General features: G+C 44.9%; 1 protein-coding gene across 1 annotated transcript in view; it reads right to left on the reverse strand.

Annotated features, from left to right (window-relative positions):
• LIAS (lipoic acid synthetase) overlaps positions 1-12,943 on the reverse strand; it is a 487,597-nt gene that overhangs the window by 47,414 nt on the left and 427,240 nt on the right. The window contains exon 10 of the mRNA XM_069631781.1: positions 7,631-7,742. Within this exon, the coding sequence (XP_069487882.1) occupies positions 7,631-7,742 (112 nt within the window). The remainder of the gene's footprint in view (positions 1-7,630; positions 7,743-12,943) is intronic.

Consider the following 12,943-nt stretch of genomic DNA (forward strand, 5'->3'; position numbering starts at 1 on the left):
GGCCCTGCTGATCCAGCTGTTCCATGAATCGCTCACACCTTTTCTTAAATTTGAGTAGGAAGGCATTTGCTCCCTTACCCATGGTGGTGTTCAGGTAGTAGTCAACCTGTGGCGCTCTGCTCTGGCCATCTTGAAGAACAACAGCCCCGGCTCCAGTCTGATTAGACTCACCAGGACTGAAGTAGGGAGCCCCAACACTCTCTTTAACATCCTCCCTTCTAGGATATCAAAGAATTTCCTGCTCTTGCCATGTGCCAACTCACATCCATGTAGGACGATCACCGATATTGTAGCCCTGTAAAACTCAATTAGAGGCATCAGGGAAAATTCACATAAACTATGTTTTATTGCCTTTGCAAAAGACAGCCATGCCTCCACGTTCTCTTCCATCCTAGCTTCCTCGATTATTTTTTTTGCTCGTGGGATACAGAGAATCCCAAATATTGGATGCACCCGAGCTGCCCAATCAACGAGTCATTGATTTTACACGTGTAGCTGATCGTTTTTTTCCTCTTGCTACATGTCATAACATAAGACTTGGCTGGGTTTACTGTAAGGTGAAACTTTGACATATAGTTCATAAGCCCAGTCAGACAGCGCTGCAGTCCTGCAGGACTGTAATCCATCAGGACTACATCATCTACATAAGTGATGCATCCAACTTCTTCCTCCTGCATCTTAGGGCAAATATGTAACGCTCACCTGATTCCCGTAGAGGCGCCGGTCTTGACTGGGCGTATACCGTATCTTCAAAGGTGATGTGTAACACACGGCTGGCTCTTTGGGCTGGACCTCTGTGCACTGTATGTCTGACTCGAAGGGTAAGATGTCTGCAGATAGAAAATATGGGATTAATGAACTGGGTTATTGAATGTCTCTCTCTTCTTCCCTTTCTCTTCTCCTGTAGAACCCCAAAGGTTAACGCTCTCACCTTATGTAAGTGAACGCCGTGCTCTCCATCTGCCTCGGGGCAGGGTGCTGTAACCAGTTTCTTCACTGGATAAGGGGAGCAGGCCTCTTGACTTCAGAGGACTGCTGTCCGTCGTTTACTGCACGAACGGTAAGTTTCGAGTAATTCTAATGTCTTTAAAAGTCTTTAGTAATGATGTCTCTTGTTTTGCAGGGTTCCGGCGATGGCGGATGACGGGCTGAAGTGAATTGAAGATGGAGCCCGTGTGATGAATAGAAGCGCCTGGAAGCACGTAAGTAAGCGCTTGTTGCCTGCTTCACGATGCGCTCTAACTGTCTTTTTATTTTGCAGGTACAAGTTCGGAGCGGCTGCAGGGAGCCGGAATACCCACTGGGTTAGATGTGGAAAGGAGTAATGGCATGTCAGTATTAAAGTTCCCCAATGTCTTTAAACACACCTTGTTTTGTCTTTCAGATGCGGGATGCAGCGCCGAAGGCCTCCGGAGCGTGCGAAGAGTTGGTAAGCTTTTGTCTTTCAGATGCCGGAATGCAGTGCGAAGACCTCCGGAGCGCACGAAGAGTAGGTAAGCCTTTGTCTTTCAGATGCCGGAATGCAGCGCGAGGCGTTGGTGACAGCCGATGGACCAGGTAAGTGAAGCGCTGTCACTGAAGACCGTAATGCTAACCGGTTCTTTCTTGTCTTTATAGGTGTTGCTGAAGACTGGATTCAGGATGGTAAGCCTTTTTCCTTAGGCCCAGGATCAGATGCAGAAGACACGATGAGCATTCTGCTGCAGAGGATGCAGAATAACGCAAAGCAAGATTCATCCATCGGGTGTGGTTTAAATAGCCTCCTGTAGTGCTTAGGTGTCTCCTTCCACAGCCACGCCTAAGTAAGAAAAGAGTTCCTGCTTTCCAGAAGAGTTCCAGTGTTCTGAACCTAGGGAGTGGCTCCTGCCCCACCCAACAGGAAAAGTAGTTCCAAACAGAAGAGGATCAGAGGCTCAACTGGCAGGCAAGTAAGCAGCATGGTCTGCTGCAGGTAAGTCCACCCAAGCATTATGAGCCCGGTGCTTCCAGCGCTGGGACTGGGCATATTTATGAGCCTGGTGCCACTGGCGCCAGGACTGGGTCCAAAAGGTCCCAATTGGGACTGGTTGGCACTCGGAACCTGGGTTATGGATCTGCTTCCAAGGGAGTTGGGAAAACCCTGACCTTTTGGAAGCAGAGATCATGACAAAATACCCGCCCACCCCTGCTTCTTAACGTCCTCCCACAGGTCAGCCAAGCACAGATTAAAGAGAGTGGGAATAACCACAAATCCTTGTCGAACGCCCCTGGCAACCAAGATGTCTCTTGATAGATCTCCTCTGCTATTAACCCTCACTTCTGAGGTGTTATTAAAGTATAACATCTGGATCATCACCAGAAGGCCCGGGTCAATTTCCCAGTTAGACAGCTTCCTCCATAAACATGGAAGATCCACGTTATCAAAGGCTGCTGAGAGGTCGATGGCAGTGACGTACGTGTTAGTAGGCTCACTACCATCGACCTCAGAAAAACAAGCATGGAGAACTATACCGCTCTGTTGGGTCCCCACTCACCGCCTGAACCCGGTCTGTAGGGGGTGGGTCACCACTGCCCAGGTTCTCAACTCTAGCAAGTCCATGGTAGCAAAAACCTTTGAAGTAGTGTCTATAAGTGAGATGGGGCGATAACTCCTAGGACATCCGCTCTGACCCTTTTTAAAGATCGGGAGCAAAATGGAGTGATGCCAAGAGTCGGGGCACTTGCTATACTTTGGTATTTGCTCAAATAGATTTCCCAGAATATCAGCACATAGTGCGGGATTATTCTTCAATACCTTGTTTGTCACCCCATCAGGCCCGTTCACCTGTGAATTGTTTAGGTTGGTAATGATTAATTCCAGATCCTCCCTGTAATTTGGCATCCCAAACCAGCACTTATCATCTGACTGGCACTATCAAGCTGGGCTGCTCACCATCCCCACTAAATTTATCTTTAAAGAACTGCACCCAGTCTTCCTCTGCCACACCAGAAGTTTGAAGTGTAGACTGGAGCCTGTTCTTATGGTTTAGAGTCCACCAAATACCCCGTGTGTCATTCTTAACGAGTTTTAACAATATGTTCTGATTATAATACATCTATTTCTGTGTTTTCCGATGTCTACACCACAGCCTGTATTTCTGCTTCAGAGAATTAATGTCCTTTATCATCTCAAACGTGTTCTTCAGGGTGGAATTTTTGACGGTCCCAATTTCTTTTTTTAGCAGGTGTTTTCTCTCACTAACCTTTACTTTAAAATAAATTCTGATCTTGAGAAAAATACTACAAGCCGTTATACGACTCACATTACTGACGCCTCACAATACTGTGAGAAACCGAGAGTATTCCCCCAGGTAGAGCCCTGGAATCCCCTATTCAGGTGGCCAGGACATGGCAATCACTGTTGGATCCAGTTCCCGGGGGTGGACCAGTGGGGGAGGATCACCTGGGTGAGGGAGACCGTGGTTATGCTTGGGAGGATATCCAAGGTGAGGCGTGGTACTGTACCGAGGAGGAAGAAGAGGACAGGATCCCTGAGGCCTTCGTAGGTTACAATATGTCTGCCTCCCCCCTCCCATTAGATCTCTCCGGCCCAGACCCCACAACTCCTCTGTACGTAATCAATCCTCTAAGGCCCCAAACCTGGTTACACCCAAAAAGCATAACTCTCAGAATCCTTGTTTCACTAGTCTCCATTCGAATACTCCCCATCCTCCTTCCCGTCCCTCTGATTATTATTTTCCGCACTCACAACCTGATCAGACAAAGTACTACCTTTCCCACAACCTCCCCCTTGTTCATTCCAAGATTCCCGCAAATCCTAACAATCCCGTCCTTCTGATTATCATTTTTTGAAATCCCAGTCTACTGTGACAGAGTACTTCCATTCCCACAATCTCATATGTTCTGTTCTACATCCCAGTCATTTTTGTCCGTTTCGCAAAACTTTCCCATCATATCCTGTAGGATATTCAAATTCTCGGCTCTCCCACCCCTCTTTCCAACACCGGCCTTGACTCCAATAGCACAAGTGTCCTGCAGCAGATGCCAACGGTACACGAGGCATGCTTATGCCAATAAGAAGGAGCTAGGGAAGCTCCTGCGCATGTGGTACCGGCCTTGACTCCAGAGAAGCTTAAAGGCAAGCGGTTCATTACAGCCGGTGAGTCGAGAGGAGAGCCGATAAGAAGCAGGCTGTGTTGAGTGAGAATTGCAAAGTGGCAAGTTTTGAACCAAAGCTGATGAACTTTTGAATGAACTGTAAAAAGTGTGAAGGGCAGACCAGCTGCAGAGGGAAACCGGCACCACGTGGGTGCTAAAGCAAAAGACACTGGTCGAGCCCCATATGAGAGAAACTACAAATACCAGAAGGCTGTAGGAGGGCCAGCAAAATAGATAAAAGTGGTCATACAGAAGGTCAAGCAAAATCCCTGTACAATCGATTTGATCTACAAGCACAGTGAGAGAAAGGGAAGTAAATTCCACAGTGAAAGTTAACATTGAGAAACCAAGGGAATTGAATCTCATTAAAGTCAAGAGGGGTCCGAGCCCAACGAGGGAGATCCAGGGGTGAAGCCACACCCAAGAACTAAAGTCAAGAGGGTTCCGAGCTTGACCGAGGGAGATCCAGGGGTGAAGCCGTCACCCAAACAAAAAGACATTGAGAAATTGAGGGAGGAGAAATCCCGCAAAAGGGGTCCCAGCCCGACCCAGGGAGATCCAGGGGTGAAGCCATCACCCAAGAAGATAGAAGATGAAGAGAAGAGAGGTCTGAGCCCGACCGAGGGATATCCATGGGTGATGCTGTCACCCAAAGTTGATTGATAAATGAACTGTAATATATGTTGGAAAACAATTTAGAAGGGTCAGCGCCCAGAAGAGGGGGACCCAGGGGTGCACCCATCACCCAGCAAACATTGGAAAAGAATTTATTTGTTAAAGGAACTTTAGTTTTGTTGTTTGAACACGTCAGGTCCTCAAAGGCAAAGACTTTCAAGGGAAACGAGACTTGCCCATCGACGGTGCCGATAACTAAAAGCTTGAGGGTTAAAAGCTGAACTAATATCTTGTGCTAGAAATGCCAGAGAGAGTGTCCTGAAAGCTGCCAATGGAACTGTTGTCTCATGCTAGAGAAGCCAGAGACTGTACTGTGCTCCAAGCTCCCATCTTAGCCTGTGACCAAAATGTGGGGGAAGGAAGACCCAGGCTACTGCATCCTGACATGTTATTTGAGAACACTTCTTTCTTTTCTTGAGAACTATCCCACACCCCTTTTTGTGTTAGTGGTGAGGTTTGGCAATAGGTTTCTTAATACAAGCTCTTTTATTTTGACAACACCACTAAGCCGACTTATTTTTCATTTGATGGTTGATGCTCCCATCTTAGATTTAGGTTTAGATTAGGCGTTTTTCCAAACTGCATACAGCATTCATTGTTCAATAAACACCCTTGAACTGTGATCACATGTGTCCGTCTTACTTGTTAGCACCATGAGTTCCTCACAATATCCTTTGCCCTATGTCTCCCCTCAACACTTCGACCTCATTACAGTTCACATTTTAGTACACCATACTCAATCTCCATGCATGTATCCTCACCATATAAAAGTACACCAGACTTGTCTACTCCCAACAATAGCCGTCATAGTTTAACTAATTACTGTATACAGGATCTAAACTTCATTTTAACTCCTCATATTAGCCCTGAATCAATAACCAGACCAGCAAAGTGGGAACAAGTGACGAAAAGAAGGTGGGAATGAAAAGAAACAAAATAACTTGAAAGCCATAATAGACACAACATCGCAACTCAGGCATTGCCCACATGTATCTGCTATGACTTATTAGCGAACCCTTCTAAAGTACCGGTCTTCTTCTTGGGTCAGACTTCAATTAGAGACTGCTGTTTTTCTGTTATTGGACTTCACCATATATTTATAGGAAATGTATTTGGTGGGTGAGCTCTATAAGTGCATAATGGATAAATCTGTATGTTCTGTGGGAGTTACATGATACATGTTTGTCTTGTATTGTTATATCGACTGCAAATTATTGTTTCGCCCAGTAATGCATAAAGTACTTCAACAATGGCTTAGAAAAATTAAATAAAGTACTATTCTTCTAACCCTTTAACAGTGATAGTACATCCCGCCCACAATGCTGACTCACTTGCAGGTTTTGTACATTGCCAATTGGTTAAGTCCACAGCAGCAGCCATCTACGCAATGACAGGTCCCTTATGCAGAGGTCCCACAGTCAGCCAAACCTATAAGATTTCTCTTCTACCTGCTTGCAACAATGCCAACACATAACCTGGTTCCCCTACTCCTATCCAAATATATTCTCTGGGAAATTCCTTCATAATGTGACCCTCCCCCATTGCACTTGATTTCATTTGCACACATAATTGACGTCAGTCTCGGCAGCATTCTGAGCCCGCTCACTGCAGATGTCCACCATTGCATATTCTCTTGCTCATTGTGGCAGCCCTCCACCATCGTGGTGGACGTCAACCACTGGTCCACTTTTATCCAATGTATGTGTTTAGTATTGTATACTGCCCTCTTGTAACAGTCACCCAGACTGGACTTCCCTCCTTGCAAGATCGAGGGCTCTTTGTAGTGTCATTCTTACTTGCTAGTAACCCACTGTGGTTTAGGGCTTCCCCTTACAAGATGGTCACAGCCGTGGTACATCACCGAAGAATACAATAAAGCCATGGGAAGAAGACCATGAAGTGGTCTGCCCAAGTACCACTCCTTTAACGTGAGGATCGGATCCATCACGTGTCAGGACCAAGGTGCAGACATGGGTTGAATTTCATGCATCACCAACAACGCATCCTTCTCAGCTTCTTCCTTGACGCAGCCCATCACAAAGATCGGGAGTGGTCCATGATACTAGACAGAGTGGCTTACTCCCTGGTCCATTAGGGCTAATTTTTCTCTGACAATATCCACCTTTTCTGCTGTCAAGTGCGCTCATCGCCAGTGTTGAAGCAGAAGGACACCATATTGTCTTTCACTTACATTGGAGAAGGATGTCCTTCTCTGTCCTTTTTCTTCCAACACTCTGCTCTCATATCGTGACACATGTGTCTCACAGGACTCCCCTTAGGTTCCTGTGAGATATTATAGTCTTGGTGGGATCTGCGAACGGATAAAGGGGTACCAAAAGAAGCCTGTGCTTAAGCTCATTTCAGGAGACCTCAGCTCTGTTGCCCAGCTTGCCCCATCTGCGCAGCACTTTTGCACCACTCCAAATGTAGCCGTCACTGTGGTCCCAAAGTCTATTGGCAGGAGCCATCAAATTCAGACATTGACTGGATTATTGATCTCCCCATTCCACATGGAGCCTTTTCAGTTTCAAATAATTAGTGAAAAACCTTTCATGAAAAATTGACAGTTTAGAGACCAATTTTCCAGGATAACGAATTTGTAAATTTCTCTTAAAGGGCCTAGGTAAGATGGACGCATCACAGGTAATTGTGAATTATTGCTCCTAATAGAATTAGTTTGATGATATTTATCAGTTTGAAAAAGAACAATGTTTTTAAAATACAAAATTATAATTAGTTAAGGCTTAAAAAGTCTGAAAAAGAAATGTTACATTTCATATGATGTTGGAGTTTATTAATAATGTAACAATGTACCAACCTGCTTTATAGGAGGAGCGTACTAGTGGCCCACTCGCCACATAAAGAAATCCAAGTTCGGTGCCTACGATTTCCCAATGTTTAAACTTTTCTGGAGTAATGTACTCTTCAACCTAGAAAAAGAAAATGGGGATTCTGACCATAGTCCAACAAGAAATCCAAAACATCTTTGACATTTAATCATTTTTCAGATTTTAGTTATTTTCTTTTTACACATCAAAAGTGTGATCATATGATAATTTCCATTCTTTACTGGGGTTCCGAACAAACTGCAGCTTAGAATCAAAAGGGACCATCTCACTTTGATCCCCTAATATGACACTGTGGTTGTATAAATGCTTATTAGAATTGTGAATAATGGAGAAATTGAAAGCCACAGACTGTGGAGGGGATTACGTTGACCATCTCGCAAACAGTATAATTGAGCACTGAAAATCTCAAAGTTCAATGATAACTTGTCTAAAGGTTCTTTTGGATACTTTCCCCACCCACACCGCCTACCCATTCCCATTGTCAATATTTCTGTTAGCTTCTGTTTTAATTGTAATTTGCTCTGGAATGAATCCCCCCCATCATGTTTAAACTTTTGATCTTTGTAAAGTGCTCAGATTACATGTTGGGCTTTGTCTGCTATATAAAACTGAAAAATAGGCTAGGTCAGTGCTTCTTACAAGAACCGTGAGATTGGGAGGTGGAAAACCTTTAAAATAAATGAATATGGCAGTGTTGCCATTTCACCCCCAATTTATGGACTATTCTTCTGTGTATAGGATAGTATTGAGAGTTGTAAGGAGAGATGGTAAAACAGTAACGTTTCCATAAAATAAAGATTTGTATACAGACGTTCATGACACAGTCCTCCAGTTTCCCAGCATTGTAGTAAATACTGTGATTATTATCCCATTTAATCAAGTTAACAATCTCTGACGGATGAAGGCATACGTTCATCCTGCCGGGATTTTAACCTTTGACTGCAGGATGCGCACAAGTCTGTGATGCGAGCACCTAACTTGCTGAAGTATCTCAGGCTATACGCGAGAGGAGTAGGCGGACACATTGTAGTGTGGGTGAAAAACAAAAGCCAAGTGAGCAGTGGATCTCATTTAGCAAAGCCTGGCAACAGGTTTCACTGTTTTTGGAAAATACTAAATGCAATAAAAAATGTGCAAGGGTAATGCTAGACACCCAATCTGGTTTAAAATGTGGGCAGAGTGGTTTTACTCACCAGCGGTAGCAATGCCTACCAATTAATCAATATTGGAGGAAAATGAAAATTGATCTTTTCGGGATAGCACTCCCTGCACACCTAACTCTATATGTTTAGTATGTTCCCAAGATAAAATATGCACATTGTGTGGCACCCTCTGCATTGGATATGGAGGCTTTCTCCACATAAATATTTTGAAATGGTGCATTTACAGCACACATTTCAGAAAAATTGGGGAAAAAGCCATATAGTTTAGAGTAGATTCTGTAGGAGATCACATTGACAAATCCAAAAGATGCCAGGTCAGCAACACAGGAGTATTTTACAACACATTTTAATGATGCCTATCCACACAATATATCCAGGAATGGTTAGTTTAAAGCACATTATTATGTACCCACAATATATGCCAGCACTACAGAGTTGCTGTCGGGAATATTGACCTATGTAGTGAACCAAACAAACTGAAATAAAGACATGTACTATTGAGCGGGCCTATGTTGGGTTCAAGTATTAAATTAAGATCCTTATCTTTGCTTAAGCAGATAAACGTCATGATCAGAATTGTACAAAAGTCAATGGATTCTTTTGCAATATACTCCAAAAATGCAAATGACTCCCCTTTCCTATATACTTGAAGAACATTCATCCCACGGAAACGAGCCTTTTACAAAGACCCTCCACAGGTTTAGACCAGCTGGAATGCGGGACATGGTCGTACCCTGACGTTTCGCTGACCAGTCCTTGTCATCCCCTATGAAAGACCAGACAGTTAGCTAACGTTAGAGGGAATGAAAGGAGAGCATAGGGCTATGGACTAACAGTAAAGTAGTCAGTATAGTAACTTTTAAATACCCCTATGTCCTGTTCCCTTTCCTCCTTACTTCATTTCTTTTATACATTTTTATTTGTTTATAAACAACAGTATAACTTACAGATGTTGATAAATGATCCATAACATTGTGCATCAATAGTTTCTGTCTACATAACCTCCCCAACTCCTCCCACCCACTGTACCATATCATTTTCCACCGTCTGTCACAAACCATACATTGGTATAAACCCATTACATCCCTGGGGAAACGCCCATCTCCCGGACTACACCATGCGCTGATACCGACAAGTCTTGTACCAATTTCTTCCCGGAATCTAGGGATACACTTTGTTCATCTAGGCCACTACGGGCTGCCTCTTGCCATACTGCGGTTTCCGCTGTCGACCATTTCTGGAGGTCCCTCCACCATAGGCACATCTCCGGTCCCTTGCGCGCTTTCCCTCCCATAGCCATCCTACGTTTTGCCAGTATATATGCTAGGTCTTTTAGTTTACTAACGTGCCTCGCCTGTTTCGGGCGTGTAAACATACCCAACATGCAGGCTGGTGGGGAACCCACATCTAGTATTATACCTGCAGCGGCCAGGGCCCGAGCTATCTCCCCCATGCAGGCAAGAGTCTGTTTGGCCAGGGGTAGGGGATAGGGTGGATTGCCCTAAGTGAAGGTTTTCTAGGGTCATATGGGGAATGTAGCTGTTCTACATCCCCGACACCCTAAAGTAGGAAATGAGAATGCCTTTGGCTCAAACTTGTTAAGGCTTTAGGAAATTTCCTGACACCTCGGTGACATGGTTACTGTGGGTATGTTGAAACAATGCACATGGGAAAATATAATGAAATGCCCTTTTCCTTACTCCCAAGTCCACGAACGGCCATGCTTCGATTAGCTTGGAAGATCCATTGGCACTCATAAACGGGGGTGGCTTTTGAACTGTGGCTCCTTTTGGAGTAATGCCCTGGATTGAGTTACCTAGAAGTTCTTGAGGTATGCTTGAAGCATTATCAGGATGGTAATAATGGTGTGTGAAGCTGGATTCCTCTTGAGCTGGGGCTGGGTTCACCTTAGCAGTAAAATGCATAATTCAGCCATGTGTACCCTTCTCAATATGGGCTGCTGTTACCTTGTCCTGTTAAGAGGGCAAAGAGGTGACACAAATAAGCATTTCAAGAACAAGATTCATTTCAACTCTTCCAAACAGGGTAATCTGAGAAGAGTTTGGCAGAGATCAAGCTTTAAGGGACGGGTTGCATGCCCATCCTGTCACACGGCCCCACAGGGTATATGGACGTGCCATTTCTAGAGGGAAGACAAATTGCAACTCTTGGATTCATTGCTTGTGCTACTGACTTTAGGTATCCGAAGTGTGACAAGTGGACAGGTAGCAATCCTGGTCATCAGACTCTAGACAAGATTCATGTACCCAGATTCTACTAAAGGTACGGCAAGAGCAGCTGCAAGGAAGGAATTTACACCTAATGCCAATGATTGGGGACTTCAGAACAGGTATGAAAATCAGTCCCTTGAACCCTGATCAGCTGCATATTATTTTTCTAAGTGCTGTGCATAATATCAGGGTAGTGGGGTATGTGTGAGTATCCATGAATTTAAGACACTTCCCTACTCCCGACTGACTTCCTGCGCCTACTGCTTTAACTATGTGCAAGGATTATAGGGATCTGGTATGTCAAGAGCATCTAGGTCTAATACAAATCTCAGCTCTATCAGCAATAAATGGCCTGACCTTTCAAGTGCTAGGACTGTATACCTCCCAGGTGCTTTACGAGGTTAATAGCTTCCAGGTGCAGAGAAATGATGAACATTCTAGGGCCGATGCCTGGCTGGGCTGCTAAGTTTAGCACATGGCTATAGTCTTTAGTGCAATACAAGACCAAGGCATCATGGTTCCTCTGTCTGCATTCCTTGTGTCTAATTGAGTTTGCTTGTGGATTATATGCTTTCGTAGTAGCAGATACGTCCAGGTCTATGATAACATTTTGATACTTCCTGCTATGCGTGGCTGGATCCTCCACGAACATATAGATTCAAGCGCTGTAGCTGGCCATCCGTTAAGAGCTGTGCACGTCTAAATATTCTAAGTGCCGTGGATAGCTGAGCGTTCTGTTGCGATATATGGCCAAAACTGCTAATGCAGTGCATGGCCATCCCTTACAGGGCAGAACACGCCCCAAACATCATAGGTCTTCACAGCGCAATATATGGACAAGTAAGTCCTATGGTACTTTGGATGGCCAAAACTGCTAATGCAGTGCATGGCCATCCCTTCCAGGCTAGAACAAGCCCACACAAAGGTCTTCACAGTGCAGTATATGGACACATAACTTTGAAGTATAGTAAATAGCAATACATGATTAAAAGCTAATAAGGGCCCAGCATTCCACATTATGCTGGTCCGATGTAGTGGGTTCTTAAACCTTTGCCTAGCCGTGGATATTTATCCGGGGAGGTGCGGTTTCGTATTGGGTCCAGATGCTGAGTGAGTCCTTTTGGGCGTTCTTGGGGAAGAGCCAGGTCTTGACTGCTTTCCGGAATGCCATGTAGTCTTGTGTGTGTCGAATGGAGGGGGGGAGGCGGCAGAGAGTTCCAGATTTCTGGCGCCAGGGTTGAAATTGTGGACCCGCCGATTCTGGTTGATTTGGAGGGCGGGGACCATTAGGAAGAGGGCAGTGCTAGACCTCAGGTTGCAGGTGAGGAGATAGGGTGTAATCTTTTCTTGTAGGTATTTAGGACTTATTTTGTGCACTGCTCATTGAGTAATGCACATGATTTTGAAAGTGGCTCAGTGACCAATCGGGAGCCAGTGTAGGGTGCAGAGGGCAGGTGTGATGTGATCCCTATGCCGAGGGCAAGGAGTAGCCTGCCAGCAGAGTTCTGCACTCTTTGGAGTTTGTTTAGTTGGAAGGTGGGTACACCCAGGTATAGAGAGTTTGCATAGTCAAGTCTAGATATGACGATTGACATAATTGCTGTCAGTCTATGGGGGTAGGTGATCTGGGAAAAGATGCGTCTCAGAAGCCTGAGGTGGAAGTGGCAGGATTTGGATACATTGTTGATGTGATGAGACAGGGTTAGGTTAGAGTCCATTGTGCAACCAAGGTTTCTTACTGAGGAGATGGTGGAGGGGGAAGGGCCAAGGGAAGGAGGCCACAGCGTTGGTTGTGGGAATAGGGCCGTTTTCCACAGACCATGATCTCTGTTTTCCCTTGGTTGAGAAGAAGATGGTTATTTGTCATCCAGTGATCAATGTCAGTCGG

Source organism: Ambystoma mexicanum, chromosome 6q (assembly GCF_040938575.1).
Source record: "Ambystoma mexicanum isolate Mex_15411 chromosome 6q, UKY_AmexF1_1, whole genome shotgun sequence".
Lineage (NCBI taxonomy): Eukaryota > Metazoa > Chordata > Amphibia > Caudata > Ambystomatidae > Ambystoma > Ambystoma mexicanum.